This window comes from Megalobrama amblycephala, linkage group LG13 (assembly GCF_018812025.1).
Source record: "Megalobrama amblycephala isolate DHTTF-2021 linkage group LG13, ASM1881202v1, whole genome shotgun sequence".
In the NCBI taxonomy this organism is placed as follows: Eukaryota; Metazoa; Chordata; class Actinopteri; order Cypriniformes; family Xenocyprididae; genus Megalobrama; species Megalobrama amblycephala.
The window spans coordinates 14,704,122-14,719,880 of record NC_063056.1 but is presented as its reverse complement, the minus strand read 5'-3'; the positions used below and the strand labels follow the sequence as shown (position 1 = coordinate 14,719,880).

At 37.0% G+C, this 15,759-nt stretch overlaps 1 protein-coding gene across 1 annotated transcript; it reads left to right on the top strand.

Annotated features, from left to right (window-relative positions):
* Window positions 1-14,015, top strand: gsdmeb (gasdermin Eb). Its single transcript, XM_048151769.1, is given in 11 exon segments — window positions 1-39; window positions 41-145; window positions 147-210; window positions 2,278-2,470; window positions 3,797-3,965; window positions 4,131-4,257; window positions 4,505-4,621; window positions 7,565-7,692; window positions 9,219-9,390; window positions 9,602-9,675; window positions 12,183-14,015. Coding segments are annotated over 11 exon segments (1,419 nt in total). The 3' UTR covers window positions 12,414-14,015.
* The last annotated feature ends 1,744 nt before the right edge of the window (window positions 14,016-15,759 follow it).

Here is a 15,759-nt window from a genome sequence, read left to right as displayed (position 1 = left end):
ATGTTTGCTAAAGCCACTAAGAACGTGCTCTCTGAGATTCGACACTGAAGGATCCCTGATCCCAATGTCCCGTCTGAATGACTCGGACGGTCTGGTTCCTCTGTCCCTGGTCATCAAGCGTAACCGCTACTGGTTTTGGCAGCGGCCCAAAGTACCAGCCATCAGACTTCAAACTAAATGATGTTCTCGTTGGAGATCCGATAAATCCAGGTACAGAGCAACTGTCACTCTTTACTGAAAAGTATATGGTCTATGAAAGCTTGAATTTATCATTAATCCATCACCTTTGAAGGCCCACTCTTTGTGAAACACAATGCAATGCATGAAACACACTTAATTTTCATGTTAAATCAGAATGTATTCCTTTAAATTTGAGATTAAATGCAATTAGCTAAACTTTTTTTGACTCAGCAACACCTTTGTATGTTATTTCATAATTCTATTTTCTTAGAACTAAGGATTTATGGTAAGCTATGAATGTCATTTTTATTGATACTTTATGTCAAGTATTTAAATATATATGTAATGATGAAGTAGTACATTTAAAATCTCTAATAAAATATATTGAATAACACGCTACAGTAATCAATTAATTTACACGTGCTTTAGTCAACACATCAAAGTAAGTGTACTTCTTTTAAAGCACGACAAAAGCTTATTAAAACATAATGATTTAAAATGTAAAACTTTTAATTTGACATTATTACAAAGTGCACTTTTTTCTTAACACACTTAAAGGGTTAGTTCACCCAAAATGAAAATTCTGTTATTAATAATGTCTTGAATAAAAGCCTAAATTCAATCTGTTCATCATATAAAGTGATCATGTCTCTTCAGAAAATTCAGACTAAACCACTCAATTCATATGGATTCAATCTCTTTATGAACTTTTTGAAGCTTCAATCTGTCACAGTCTGTCTATGGAGGGACAGAAAGCTCTCAGATTTCATCAAAAAGATCTTTATTTGTGAATGACATGAGGGTGAGTAATTAATGACAGAATTTTCATTTTTGGGTGAACTAACCCTTTAAGAGTGTTAGTAATGAAAGTACACTTCAATGGCCTTTTATTTCATTAATATTATATGTACATACAGTTTTTAAAATATTAACTTTTAAAATTTGAAGTACACTACAAGTGCACATTTATTACAATTAAGAACATTTTGTTTTCTCAAGGGACTGTAGTACCACGAACACATCCAACTTTATGTTCTCTGTGAAAATGGTTCCCAAAAATTGTTTGTATAACTATTTATAACCAACCAGTGATAGTTGATGGTGATTTTGTGCTTAAAGGTGCAATATGTAATATTTTTGCAGTAAAATATCCAAAAACCACTGGATCAGTGTTATATATTTTGTTCAGTTGAGTGCTTACAATATCCCAAATGTTTCCAACTATTTGCAAATTGTGAGAAAATTGCTATTTTAACCAAGGCTCTGGGACATGTGAGGAGTCGCCTGTCAATGGCATCATATCTGCATTAACCTCGGTTTCTGAGGGAACATCTGTTTTGATACATTTATAGACAGAAATTTACTAATCATTGTCATATAGCTCAATGCATTTAGTCTTATTGTTTAAATCTAATTTTCTTGATTTGTTTTTGCGAGTACTGTGCCTCTGAGAAAAACACTATTTTATGAAGTGGCTAACATAGCATAATCAGATGCAGCTTTATTTTTAGTAACAGTAATACAGATTTTCTCCATCATACAATATGTTTTATAATTAATTGCATGCCATTTATCAATACAAACCATCCAGCATTTAATATGATATTCTAAAATCGATCTAGCTTACTGCAGTGTGTAACAGTGTCTCACAGCAGCCACTGAGCGAACGCACAGAGTAACGTTATAACAATTTTCAACACAGTCAAATGTACCTAATATGATAAACAGAGCTGTTACGTCATACTCATGACCGTAAAAGCAGAAGCAGCGCCGGCGACTGTGGCATAATAAATGTTCTGCTGCTCGTGAGGCATGTGTTGCGCAATCGCTCCAGCGGCCTCATTCAGCTCCCACAACACTCGACCCTTCACTACTTCAAGTAACGTTAATAATCGCATCCATGAGTCCGATCCCGATTCTTTTCCACCGGCTGTGAGGTGAAGACAACGACTCCCAAGATTCCTCGCTCAAACGTGGCGTCATCACGCCTTTGTTTTGAATAGGCGACCTCTAGCAGATGAAAAACCACATATTGCACCTTTAACGAGATTTTTTTGTGTGGGAGAACTGATGGAACATTGATATTTTTGTCCACAGTTGTGGTTGAAACAGACTTTTTGACCTATAATGGCAAAGTTGTGGATAACAAAAGTGGAAGTGCTGCAGCGGAAATTGGGCCAGGGAGTATTAATGTAGGGGGGTCTGGCTCCAGCAAACTTCAGTCATCGTTTGGAAACCTAAAGAAACAGGAAGTGGATGTCCAGAAGCTCTTACAGGATTCCAAATCTAGGTGAGTGACTGACCACATCCTAGAGCTGCGGTCTTCTCAAGCTTGGCGAGATAAGGGAGCGTTGTGATGTGGAATGTAATTTAAACACAAGTGAATCTCACCCATAGTGACAGATATGGGCACTCTGGTGAACTAAAAAAGGGAAATGAAAGTGCTTAAAATGCACAAACAATAGCTCATATTTCATAGCCTCGTATTCACATACTTTGGACACAGAAATGCTGTGCGTTATATAAACAGTAGTTTCAGCATTTGACAGTAAAAATATCTTCTTTTTTTTCTTTTTTCACTTCATTCAGTTGTAAAATATGTAAAAATGACTTGAACATATGGTGTCATTGTTACACGTGACATTTATTATAGTAACAGTAAATTATGCATAATTATAAGCAAATTACACTAAACCATTAATGTTTTGCCGCATGACTTAAAGGGTTAGTTCACCCAAAAATGAAAATAATGTAATTTATTACTCACCCTCATGTCCTTCCACACCCCTAAGAACTTTGTTAATCTTCGGAATGAAAATTAAGATATTTTTGTTGAAATCCGATGGCTCAGTGAGGCCTGCATAGCTAGCAATGACATTTCCTCTCTCAAGAATAAATGTATACATAAATGTACTAAAACAAGACAAAATAACGGCTTGGTAATAGCTGATTTCAAAACACTGCTTCAGGAAGCTTCGCAGCGTTTGTGTCGAATCAGCGCCAAAGTCACGTGATTTCAGCAGTTTGGTGGTTTAACACGCAATCCGAATCATGATTCGACACAAAAGATTCATAACGCTCCGAAGCTTAATGAAACCATCACGAAGTTGTTATTTTGTTTGTTTTTTTGGCGCACCAAAAATATTCTCGTCGCTTTGTAATATTAATATTGAACCACTGTACTCACATGAACTGATTTAAATATGTTTTTAGTACATTAATGGATCTTGAGAGAGGAAGTGTCATTTGCTGGCAATGCAGGCCTCACTGAGCCATCGGATTTCAACAAAAATATAGTAATTTGTGTTCCGAAGATGAATAAACGTTTTACGGGTGTGGAACGGCATGAGGGCGAGTAATAAATGACATTATTTTCATTTTTGGATGAACTAACTTTTTAAAAATATGATTCATGCTGCAACAACAAACTAAATTGGTTTATTTTTTATGTCAAAAATAGGAAAAAGTAGAAGAACTCCAACAGTTTCTTTATTTAAAAATGATGTATTGATTTAGGTGAAAAGTTGTAGACTCTTGCCACGTGTAGATGAAAAGATTCTGGACAATAAAGACATGTGACAAACTTGTCACATTTGAATCTGTGCTGTGGTTGTAGAGTTCTGGACCTGCAGCACTCTCTGATCCAGCAGATACGGGAGACGCAGAGGGAGGTGTTGACGGTAGTGAAGGAACGAATCTTCACCACTCAGCCCTGCACCGTCACTGAGGAGGTTCAGGAAGGAGGTACCTGCACTGGAATGTTGGGCTTCAATAAGACAATAAAGGTTGGGCTTTCTTCTTTGGTAAAAAAAACAAAACAAACACCCCTCTTTTCAATTGACATACTATTGGGTGTATCATAAAGTAACAACATTCCAGAGTGGGCATGTCCAGTCGTGCTTGTCCTTCTAAAACAAACTGTCCTCTCTTGTTCTTTTGTTTCTCCACAGATTTCAGTCAATGATAAAGGGAAGTCTTTTATTGAGTATGACACTAATGTGTCTATCAATATCCCCCCCAAAACCACTATTGCTTACAGCGTGATTGAACTCGATGTTGCGCACACTGGACAATATGGTATTGATCGCTCTGCATGTTTTGCTAAAGCGAAGTTGTATCATTCTGTAGTAGCTCATTGAAAGTTTTGTACCAATTACGTTCTAGATCATTCTCAATTGTTTTTGCTTGAGAAACAAGATTTAATTTTAACATCAAGTCAAGTGTCAAAATGGTTAATTGTACAAAAGTAAAAACATTATGGGAAAGGTTATTCTGGAGAGTCAAAGAAGCAGTAATATGATTGTACCATTGTCCATTTTGCCAGGATTGTGTCTGCTGCCAAATGTAAAAGGCGGTTTTGAAGTTGACGGGCCAGTGAAGGTGAAGCAAGTTAACTCACTTAGTGCTGCACCAGGGAAAACAACCAGCAAACTGCAGAGAGGTAACAGTATAATGAGTAATCATTTTGTGACAAACAAAATACCTCTTCTATCTAAGTATAATTATTCAGAGACAACTAGTAGTTTTTAAGCTATTATCCCTGAAATGTGTAAACATAGCTTTGTGGCACAATCAAAACATTACTGTTTGTTTGTGCATTATGACTAGCATGACAGAGCAACCAAAGGTGTGAGCTTGGGGTGGGACTGTCTGTTTTTGAGAACAATGACACTGAGGTATATACAGTGATGCATGTATTTTTGTAAGCTAGTATTTTTGTAGTTTTATCACTTCCGGTTCCATCGTCCCAAAGTCGATGGGTTTTTTTAATAGGATTTTGGTAAAAAGTCTGAAATAAGGTCAAGCTCAAGATATTTTCATATTTTATTCCATGACATAAAACACACCAGTTATATCCAAGTTGTTGTTGTTTTTTTTTAAAAAAAAGCTTTTAAGAAAAGGCGGTTGCTAACAAGTTGTTAAATGGGACTACAGAGGTTATTGGAAACATTAATGTCATCACACTGAACAGGCAAACTCATCTACACACTAAAATGTATAGCTAAGTATCATAAACTGTTGATCACAGGGCATATTTTTTTTTACCATAATTCAAATCCTATGAAAAACGTCCAGGTTGGCCTACAACCCAAATTCCGGAAATGTTGGGACGTTTTTTAAATTTGAATAAAATGAAAACTAAAAGACTTTCAAATCACATGAGACAATATTTAATTCACAATAGAACATAGTTTAAACATTTGTTATATTATCTGAGAAATTTTACAATTTTATGCACAAAATGAGCTCAGTTCAAATTTGATGACTGCTACAGGTCTCAAAATAGTTGGGACAGGGGCATGTTTATCATGGTGTAGCATCTCCTCTTCTTTTCAAAACAGTTTGAAGATGTCTGGGCATCGAGGTAATGAGTTTCTGGAGTTTTGGTGTTGGAATTTGGTCCCATTCTTGCCTGATATAGGTTTCCAGCTGCTGAAGAGTTTGTGGTCGTTTTTGACATATTTTTCTCTAAAGGTGAAAGATCTAGACTGCAGGCAGGCCAATTCAGCACCTGGACTCTTCTACAATGAAGCCATGCTGTTGTAATAGCTGCAATATGTGGTTTTGCATTGTCCTGCTGAAATACACAAGGCCTTCCCTGAAATAGACGTCGTCTGGAGGGGAGCATATGTTGCTCTAAAACCTTTTATATACCTTTCAGCATTCATAGTGCCTTCTAAAACATGCAAGCTGCCCATACCGTATGCACTTATGCACCCCCATACCATCAGAGATGCTGCCTTTTGAACTGAACGCTGATGACTCCCTCCTTTTCAGCCTGGAGGACATGGCGTCAGTGATTTTCAACAAGAATGTCAAATTTGGACCTGTCTGACCATAGAACAGTTTTCCACTTTGAAACAGTCAATTTTAAATGAGCCTTGGCCCACAGGACACGACAGCACTTCTGGACCATCTGCACATATGGCTTCCTTTTTGCATGATAGAGCTTTAGTTGGCATCTGCAGATGGCACGGCGGATTGTGTTTACCGACAGTGGTTTCTGGAAGTATTCCTGGGCTCATTTAGTAATGTCATTGACACAATCATGCCAATGAGTGATGCAGTGTCGTCTGAGGGCCCGAAGACCATGGTCATCCAGTAAAGGTCTTCAGCCTTGTCCCTTACGCATAGAGATTTATCCAGTTTCTCTGAATCTTTTGATGATGTTATGCACTATAGATGATGAGATTTGCAAAGCCTTTGCAATTTGACGTTGAGGAACATTGGATGTATTCCATGATCTTTTTACGCACTCTTCAGCAGAGACTCTGCCTCTCTAAAGCCGGTTTCACACTGTGCGATTTATAATAGTCCTTTACGATTGTTGCTTGTCAGACTGTACGAACATTATCCTCATGTCACACTGTGGGATCTCAGCTGCCCTATATGTCAGACTGTACGACAGTCAAGATGCGCTAAAAACGGACACGTGCTTGAAAACTTGCCCGGAGTTTTACATCATCAACCCACAAACATTCAGTTACACTGAGCTGCATTACACACGGGACTGAAATGGTGGCTAACAAAGACATCTCTAGCATTAATTTTTATCATGGCTTGTCTTGAAAAATAAAGACAATTTGACATTTGTCATAGAAGTCACACTGCAGGACTGTGCGTCAAATCTTCTGACTCTGCCAGAATTTTGTTGGAGGTAAGATTTGATCTCAACGGTCATTAATTGGCTCTATGTGAACATGTCAATCTAGCGATCAAAGACTACAGATCTTTTAGGATTCTAAATTTTTCTCAGATGACCAAATCGTGGCCAAAATCGCACAGTGTGCACCCGCCTTATTGCATCCCTTTTATAGCTAATCAAAGACCCGTTACAGACCTGATATCATTTAACTTAATTAGTTGCTAGATGTTCTCCCAGCTTAATCTTTTCAAAATTTCTTGCTTTTTCAGCCATTTGTTGCCCCCGTGCCAACTTTTTTGAGACCTCTAGCAGGCATCAAATTTGAAATGAGCTCATTTAGTGGATAAAAGTGTAAAATGTCTCATTTTAAACAATTATGTTATCTATATTTTATAGTAAATAAAAAATATATATATATTGGCTTCACTACTTCATGTGATTTGAAAGTCTTTTAGTTTTCATTTTATTCAAATTTAAAAAACGTTCCAACGTTTCCAGAATTCGGGTTGTACAAAAATACGTCATCCATGCAGCACTCTATTCAGGCACATTACTGACGAGGAGTTAAGGCACATCACCTTTAAAAAGTTTGTTTGTTTTTATTACACATTAGTTCTATATTGACCTAATGGAGTATGAGCAGGGAGAGTTGGTGAATACTTTAGAGTATACTTTATTTCTATAAAAAAAATTGCTGATAAACATTATTTACACAGCCCCCTCTTTCTCTCTCTTTAGATCTTGAAGGACTCCAAGGGCAGTTTACAGTTCTCTCTAAACTCCCATCCAACACGCGCCGCTCATTATTTCAGCAGATCTCTCTGCTCCTGCAGAACAGTGTAGCCATCAGCTTGCTGGAGGACGCGGTGAGTGAGCCAGGAAACATCAGATTTTGTTTGTTTTTAAGTGAAAGACTATGAATTATTCAATTTAATAAATGTGTCATCCATTATTTAATATCAAAATGTGTTTGTGCGTGTGTGTATAGTGTGTATAGTTCTGCTTAAAAGTTTCTTACCCCTTGCAGAATATGTAACATTTTAATCATTTTACAAAATAAGAGGGATCATAAAAATTGCATGTTATTTTTATTTAGTCCTGTCCTGAATAAACTATTTCACATAAAAGATGTTTACTTAGTTTAAAATAACTGAATTTATAAAAAAATGCCCCATTCAAAAATTTACATACTCTTGAATCTTATCTGTCCTGTCATTACTGGATGACCAATGACTGTTTTCATGTTTTGCGATAGTTGTTTGTGAGTCCCTTGTAATTGTAAAAAAGGTAATTGCGACTTTTTGAGATTTTTGCATTCTTCTAGAAGTGCATTTGTGAGGTCAGGCACTGATGTTGATGAGAAGGCCTGGCTCACAGTCTCCGCTCTAATTCATCCCAAAGGTGTTCTATGGGGTTGAGGTCAGGACTCTGTGCAGGCCAGTCAAGTTCCTCCACACCAAACTCACTCATCCATGTCTTTATGGACCTTGCTTTGTGCACTGGTGCGCAGTCATGTTGGAACAGGAAGGGGCCATCCCCAAACTGTTCCCACAAAGTTGGGAGCATGAAATTGTCCAAAATGTCTTGGTATGCTGAAGCATTAAGAGTTCCTTTCACTGGAACTAAGGAGCCAAGCTCAACCCATGAAAAACAACCCCACACCATAAACCCCCTTCCACCAAACTTTACACTTGGCACAATGCAGTCAGGCAAGTACCGTTCTCCTGGCAACCACCAAACCCAGACTCGTCCATCGGATTGCCAGACAGAGAAAGGTGATTCGTCACTCCAGAGAACACGTCTCCACTGCTCCAGAGTGCAGTGGCAGCGGCAGCGAGCTTTACACCACTGCATCCGATGCTTTGCATTGCATTTGGTGATGTAAGACTTGGATGCAGCTGCTCAGCCATGGAAACCAATTCCATGAAGCTCTCTACACACTGTTCTTGAGCTAAGGCCACATGAAGTTTGGAGGTCTGTAGCTATTGACTCTGCAGAAAGTTGGTGACTTTGCGCACTGTGTGCCTCAGCATGCACTGACCCCGCTCTGTGATTTTACGTGGCCTACCACTTCGTGGCTGATTTTCTGTTGTTCCCAATTACTTCCACTTTGTTATAATACCACTAACAGTTGACTGTGGAATATTTAGTAGTGAGGAAATTTCACGAATGGACTTAATGCCCAGGTGGCAACCAATCACGATACCACGCTTGAATTCACTGAGCTCCTGAGAGCGACCCATTCTTTCACAAATGTTTGACCAATTTATTTCATCCTTGTTGAATAAAAGTATTTCTAAAACAATCAAAAAATCTTCTGAATGGTAATGTATAGTAAAAAAAGATAAGACTCAGTGTTGGACATCTTTGTACTTGTTTGTCCCTCTCTCAGCTAGAGGACCTGTGTAATGGGATGCAGCCTGATCCCAATGCGTTAGATGAGGTTCCTGCTCTGAAGGCCACACTGGAGCTTGTACAGAAGGCTGCTGGTTCAAACTCCACTGGACAGCAGATGAAACCCAGTGCTCTTACTGCCACCTACCTGCTTTTCAGCTCCTTAGATGGTGAGTTCAGTTCAAATGACAGAATTTTGACCGATATAGGTCATAGATTGAGTCAGGTATTATCTGTTCATAAAGGTAATCATTTTGTTTATTTTATATGAATTATTGTCAGCCACAAGGCCAGAATGACATTCACCTGAGTATTGTTTGTTTTCAAACACCTGCTGTCAAATTTACCTTTGTTCCCATAAACTCTCATGTGTCCATGTAGAGATGACTGACTCTGCCCTGTTTGAGCTCAAATCCTGCTGCAGTTATGCAACCCTGCAATCTCTGCTCCATCTTGTAAGTATCCTTACATAACAGTACTCCAAAATACCAAGAAATATTTTTTGAAGTATTCAGTCATGACGTTAATTTACAGAACATCTTGCAAGGCTAATTAGCCATGGGATCCCACTGGTATTTCCTGTGGGAAGTTTGGATTTATGAGGGAAAAGGCTTGTGGTAAACATTATTTGAAGAGACTTTCACATGTTGTTTTGAAATTGCACAGATAATTCAACATTCACATCTGATGTTTGACAATTGTTGACAAACAGCTAAAAGATTACAACCACTTGGATGTGAGTTTACATGATTTACCATACATCCTAAACCATAACGTCACTGTAAAATCAACAATTTAATAAATAATACAAGTTTTGACAAAAACAAGTTATAAAACTATAAACCTCACATTTCTGCCTTTATAGCATTTTTTTTTTAAGAAAAGATGTCAAAAAATAACAAATGGTTATACAAATTAATTTAAAATGATGTATAATAGTCTAGATGCCTTATTATTCTACAGTTTTTGAACACAAATTAGCTTCTTATCGATCCACAGGTTCACATTTACAACACTGCGTGTAAGCAAAAATGGCAGACATACTGAAGAAACATACTGAAAAAAAATTGCAAATTCACTCTTTAACAGTAGATGGCGTTTATGAAAAAGCAGAAATATAGCAGTTTCCCCATTTGTCTCAGCAAACAAAGCAGCACTGCACTTGTATAAACTACTTTATTATTAGGCATTGGGAAGTAATATGAAAAGAAAATGCGGTCTAAAATGAAAGGCGGCATTTGCAGGTATGATATAAACACCTTGAAGTAAACAGTCCTAATTCATTAATGGTAGATCAAAGCAATTGCTCATTCGTTGTGATTGTGAACTGCTCTGCCTTCCCTCGTAAAATGTAATATAAAAAAAAAATATTAAAAAAAAATTCATACCAAGTCTAGTTTCTATTTTCTGTTAAATCTATTAACATTTACTGACATAACACTTGAGACTTACTGATAAGTTATAATTAAAACTTTATTTGGAGCATTTCTTTATCGCACAATGCACATTTCTTAAATATTAAAGGTGCTCTATGTAAGTTTTTGACTGTACTAAAGCATAAAAATACCATAACATGTTTGCAGAAACATGCTGAGTTCACATACTTGTTTCTCTGAAAACCATTGCTACAGCCAGTTATTTTACTTTGAAATTTGCGTTCCGTGTCAGAATTTCTGTTTTTGTTTTTAGTCTGTGCGAGACCGCACGTTGCCAATTTACCCAATAGTATTTCACCACCCCGGGTTGCCAGTTGGCGGAAAACACATGCAGCAAATCGCAGCCTTGGAAGCCAGCGAACAAACTGGCAAACAATATTTTGAATTTGTACTGCAGTACCTATTTCAACCACTAGCTGTCATTCTTACATAAAGCACCTTTAAACCTATACCTCCGGTTTCACAGAAAAGGCTCAAGTTAGTCCCAGACTAAAATGCATGTTTGAGCTGTTTTAACTGAAAGCAACTAGAACTGACATATCTTAAATATGTCAGTGTCATTGTTTTGACTCAAGATGTACACCAGTAATGTTTTTCAAGAGTTTTTTCAGATATGTTTATAAAAGCTACTTAAATGTCCTAATTGAACTAAGGCCTAATCCAGGCTTAGTCTAAGCCCTGTCTGGGAAACTGGGCCATAATGTGTTTTAATGTCACTATTAATAAGGATTGTATGATCTTTAAATGCAAGATATTTAAAGTGTACTTAAAGTATACCTGCAATAGTTTCACTTTAGCACTATTTTCATACAGTTAAAGTGCATTAAGTACAAAATTAGTTGTTCCAATTTAGCAGACTTTAAGTAAACCAGTTTGGTATATCAAAAGTACAATTGTAGGCCATTTTTATTAAGTACATAATACGTAAATGTATTTGTAGTATACTTATTTTTCACTAGGGTTTTGAAGTTAATTATCTTAAGACATATTTTTTAAATGAGAATTAAGATTTTTGTAAAACCATTTAAGACTTTATGACCTTAAAATTTGATCAAACTAAATTTAAGACTTTTAAGGAGCCGTGGGGACCCTGAAATCTTACTGGTAACAGTCTATAGTATTCTGATTTATTGAAGTAATTGGTTACATTGTTCTCTTTGTCAAATATTGAAGAGATACAATTATAAAAGTTACCCTTACCAACTTTTAGCCCCTTACTGGAAAAGTTAATTTGTACCCCTGAGAACACGTTTTGTTGATAATCACAAAGCACTCAATGACTTTGTTCACAAGCATTGTAAAAATCTCAAGTTATGTTAACTACAGGCCTTCATTTATTTAATTTACTTTTAAAAATCCAGAATCATCATTGTAAAAACCCACAGAAAATCTCTAATCCCTCATAATTGGCTTAAACATGCCAATTATCTTCTGGCTTGTATGATCACAAACAGAGCAGTTCTGTACCACATGTAAGAAACGGAGCTTCTTTTCTCTGCCTGTGTGACGTGTCCATTTTTGTGCAGGTGCAAAATATGGCTTCAAATAAGAAATCCTTTTCGAAAGATGCTGCTCTGGCTGTATTAGCGGAAGAGAAGGTTTTCAAGAAGATTACAGCACTCTTTGCTTCTTGTAACGTGACCTTGCTTAAGGAGAAGGATTCACTCATTACAAAAATCAGCAACCCACAGGATCGCCTCCCCCTAATGCTATGCATTGCAATCAAAGGTTTGGCATCTCTAGTGCCCCCTGTCTGACTGGAGTACAAAAACAAACAAAAAAACCTGGCACAAGCTATTAACTTACAAGGACCAAAGGGCCTTAAAGCCTGCAGGTGGATGAACTGGGGCCCGTTTCAATAAGGAGGTTCAAACAAGTCTGAGTTAAAACTTGAACTCTTAGTTGACTTACCCTGAAATGGGAAACTCTGAACATCTGAATTGAGTTAGTTCAATCGACTCTGAGTAGGTTGAGTCTGAGTTAAGCACGTGCACCACGACTATGAAAAGCCATCATCAATGGAGCTCCGATATTATGATTCACCATGGCAACAGCATGTGACAAAAGGACATCCGCATACTTCTGAGTCAATGCAAGTTTAATTCTTATCACTGTTATAATATCAGGGGTGAAAACTGGCAGAACGGTAAGTTATTGAACTAATATTCATTTTCATGGTATCCCACATGCAAATAAAAAAAAGAAAATAATAATTTAAGTGCATTTTTTATTTTGCAAATTATGTTGTGTTTACTATTTAAGCTAAAAGTAGCAGTTCTTTGCAATAAGTTTAATTAAGTATTTAGGTAATTAGGCTACTATTTATATTTTATGCTGGCAGATACATACTATTTGCACCTCAGTATAGTTGTACATTAACAGGATGCAATAATTAATACGAGTAAATTATTTTATCATTATTAAACACTCGTTAGGCAATTTACTTCATCTTTTAGAACATTTTCTTAATTTTTATTGAAAAATGAATACCTTTCTGATGTGATAAGAGATGAGAAAAGGGAGAAGAGCGAGCTAGGCAAAAGGCGGACTCGAACCTGGTCAACGGCGTCACAAGTTAGTTCTCTGCGCCCAACACACTACTGCCTACACCACTGAAACCATTAATCACGTGTTGATTCTAACATTGTGTGACATTGTGGACGGAACTACTGTAAATTCGCACTTAGTAATAGACTCTCTGCATAATCCTGTTTTCTGTTTGATTGTATTGTAAAAACGCAGTATAATGCACTTAATTTAGATCCCCTGGGAAACCAGACTAAATATCTTATATAGAAAATCCATCTTGATTTAAGAAAATTATATAACAATTTTTAGATACTTGAAATAAGACAAAAAATACTCTAAGAAAAGTGTTTTTGCAGCATGAATGAGGCTCGCGACCAGGTTAGGTTCACAGAGTAAGTTACCATGGTAACTGACTCTGAGTATAAGTTACCTCTCTTTCAGAAACGGGCTTGACTTACCCTTCTTTCTCGGGTTTAACATACCTCCTATTCTGAAACGGAAAACCCAGAGTTTCCCTCATTTCAAGGTTAACATACTCAGAGTTTTCACTTAACCTCCTTTCCTGAAACGGGCCCCTGCTCTCTGCGATGACAAATAATAATAAAGGATGCTTAAGTGGCCTTTCAGCTGTTTTGTGGATGACATAGCAAAAACAGCAATCATTTTGAAATTGTCTTTTTGTAAACTGACTATTTGTAATTATGTTTATATATTTGTTGTTGTTTTTTAAAGTACTTCTGTAATATCAAATCTTTTAAAGTGGATAGCCAATACTGTGAAATAATGTACAATAAATTCACGTATTTGGGCCGGTTTTGTAATTCACTGTACCTGGTTTCCTGCTCTTTTTTTTTTCTTAAAAAAAAAAAAAAAAAAAAAAAAAAAAAAAAAAAAAATCATTTTATATTCTGGTATGCATAAGATTAAGTGCAATGATTCAAAATTAAGATTAATTTATTAGACAGCCATTTAATTTCAGAAAATACAACTCTCTGTATTGCAAAATATAGAATTTTCAAGTGAATACAAGCTGGATAAAAATCTGAGTTATACAGCCTTGAAAAAGACACTGGAGCAAGTTGCCAGAGACAGAGATACATCACTACAGACAAAAAAAAAAAAAAAAAGACTTGCATATGCATGAATCTGTGAGGCCAGGTAGCTTGTGATCATGACACACTTGGTCTATATTCCATGTTAAAAGGTGATTTTGTGCCCATGTAAAAGGCATTTAGCTAAATACAGCTCTTATTTTGTATACTATGACATACAAGCAGCACAATGACTGAGCTCATAATTCTACAACAATATAATTGAAACCGTGATATTGGTTGCACTTTATTTTATAGTACATGCACTTACACAAGAAAGTACTAAGTATACTGCAAGTAAAAAGTGCTGCGTCCCAATTCAGAGGCTGCATTCTTCGAAGGCCATATGAGTCACCGCTGCGCAACGAAAGCTTTTTCAAATGCGGCCTCCAAATGCGTTCTTGGTTTCCCGTGCAATGAAGGATACAAGAGATGGATCAAGTAATGGGTTTCAACTTACCAACGACACTCACTTTCCTGCAGATTTTTGCTCCAAACCTAATCAAACACACCTGAACCAGCTAATCAAGGTCTTCAGGATTACAAGAAAGCTACAGACATGCGAGTTTGATCAGAGTTGCAGCTCAACTCTCCAGGATAGTGGACCTAGTAGGCCAGAGTAGCCCAGAGATTAGGGGCTGTACACACAGAACACATTTCTGCTTTTAAAAAAGCGAGATGCCACACAATGGTATCCAGCTGCAGAGGTGCGGCGCAGGTGAATGGAAAAGCAGCCAAGGTTTTAAGCCGTGTTATCATGGTATTACTTGCCCTCAAGTTGTTCCAAACCTGTATGAATTTCTTTCTTCTGCTGAACACAAAAGATGATATTTTAAAGTCAACAGGACTCTATCAACTGTTGGAGGATGAAACTTTCTAGTATGTATGGGTCAAGCACCTGACGGCATCGAATCAACATCTGCTGTACGCATATGCCAAGTGTTTAAAACTGAAGTATAGTTTGGGCTCAACGTGTACTTCAGTTCTTACACGTACGCTACAGTATGCGTACCAACGTGCATTATGTTAATTTCATTATCAGCATAGTACATATAACTATACACATGCAAACAGAGGGCCTGTCCCAATACCCACACTTGTGGTCTTTCTGTACTTGACCACATGTCTACTTACATATGTTGGGCCAAGTGGGTGTAAAGACTGCAAGTGTTTTAAGACTTTTGTTCACTCAATGGAACACAATGTAATTGAAGCACCACAATCACTAAAACATCTTGTCTTTTGCAAACGTTTAACAAAATACATATAATATCTGCAGTCTCATCTCTCCAAATTATATGCAACATCTAATTCAACTTGCACTGTCCTTAGACATGTCACGAAATCAGGGCACGCAAGTTCCTTAACGTGATGAACTATGGTATACGCTTAGCCTCAAAGACAGCTCCAACACTGATTTGGTGTGCGTTAAGTGTACTGCACTTTGGTATTTTTCAGACATGGGAAAGTCTTGTGCAGTTAC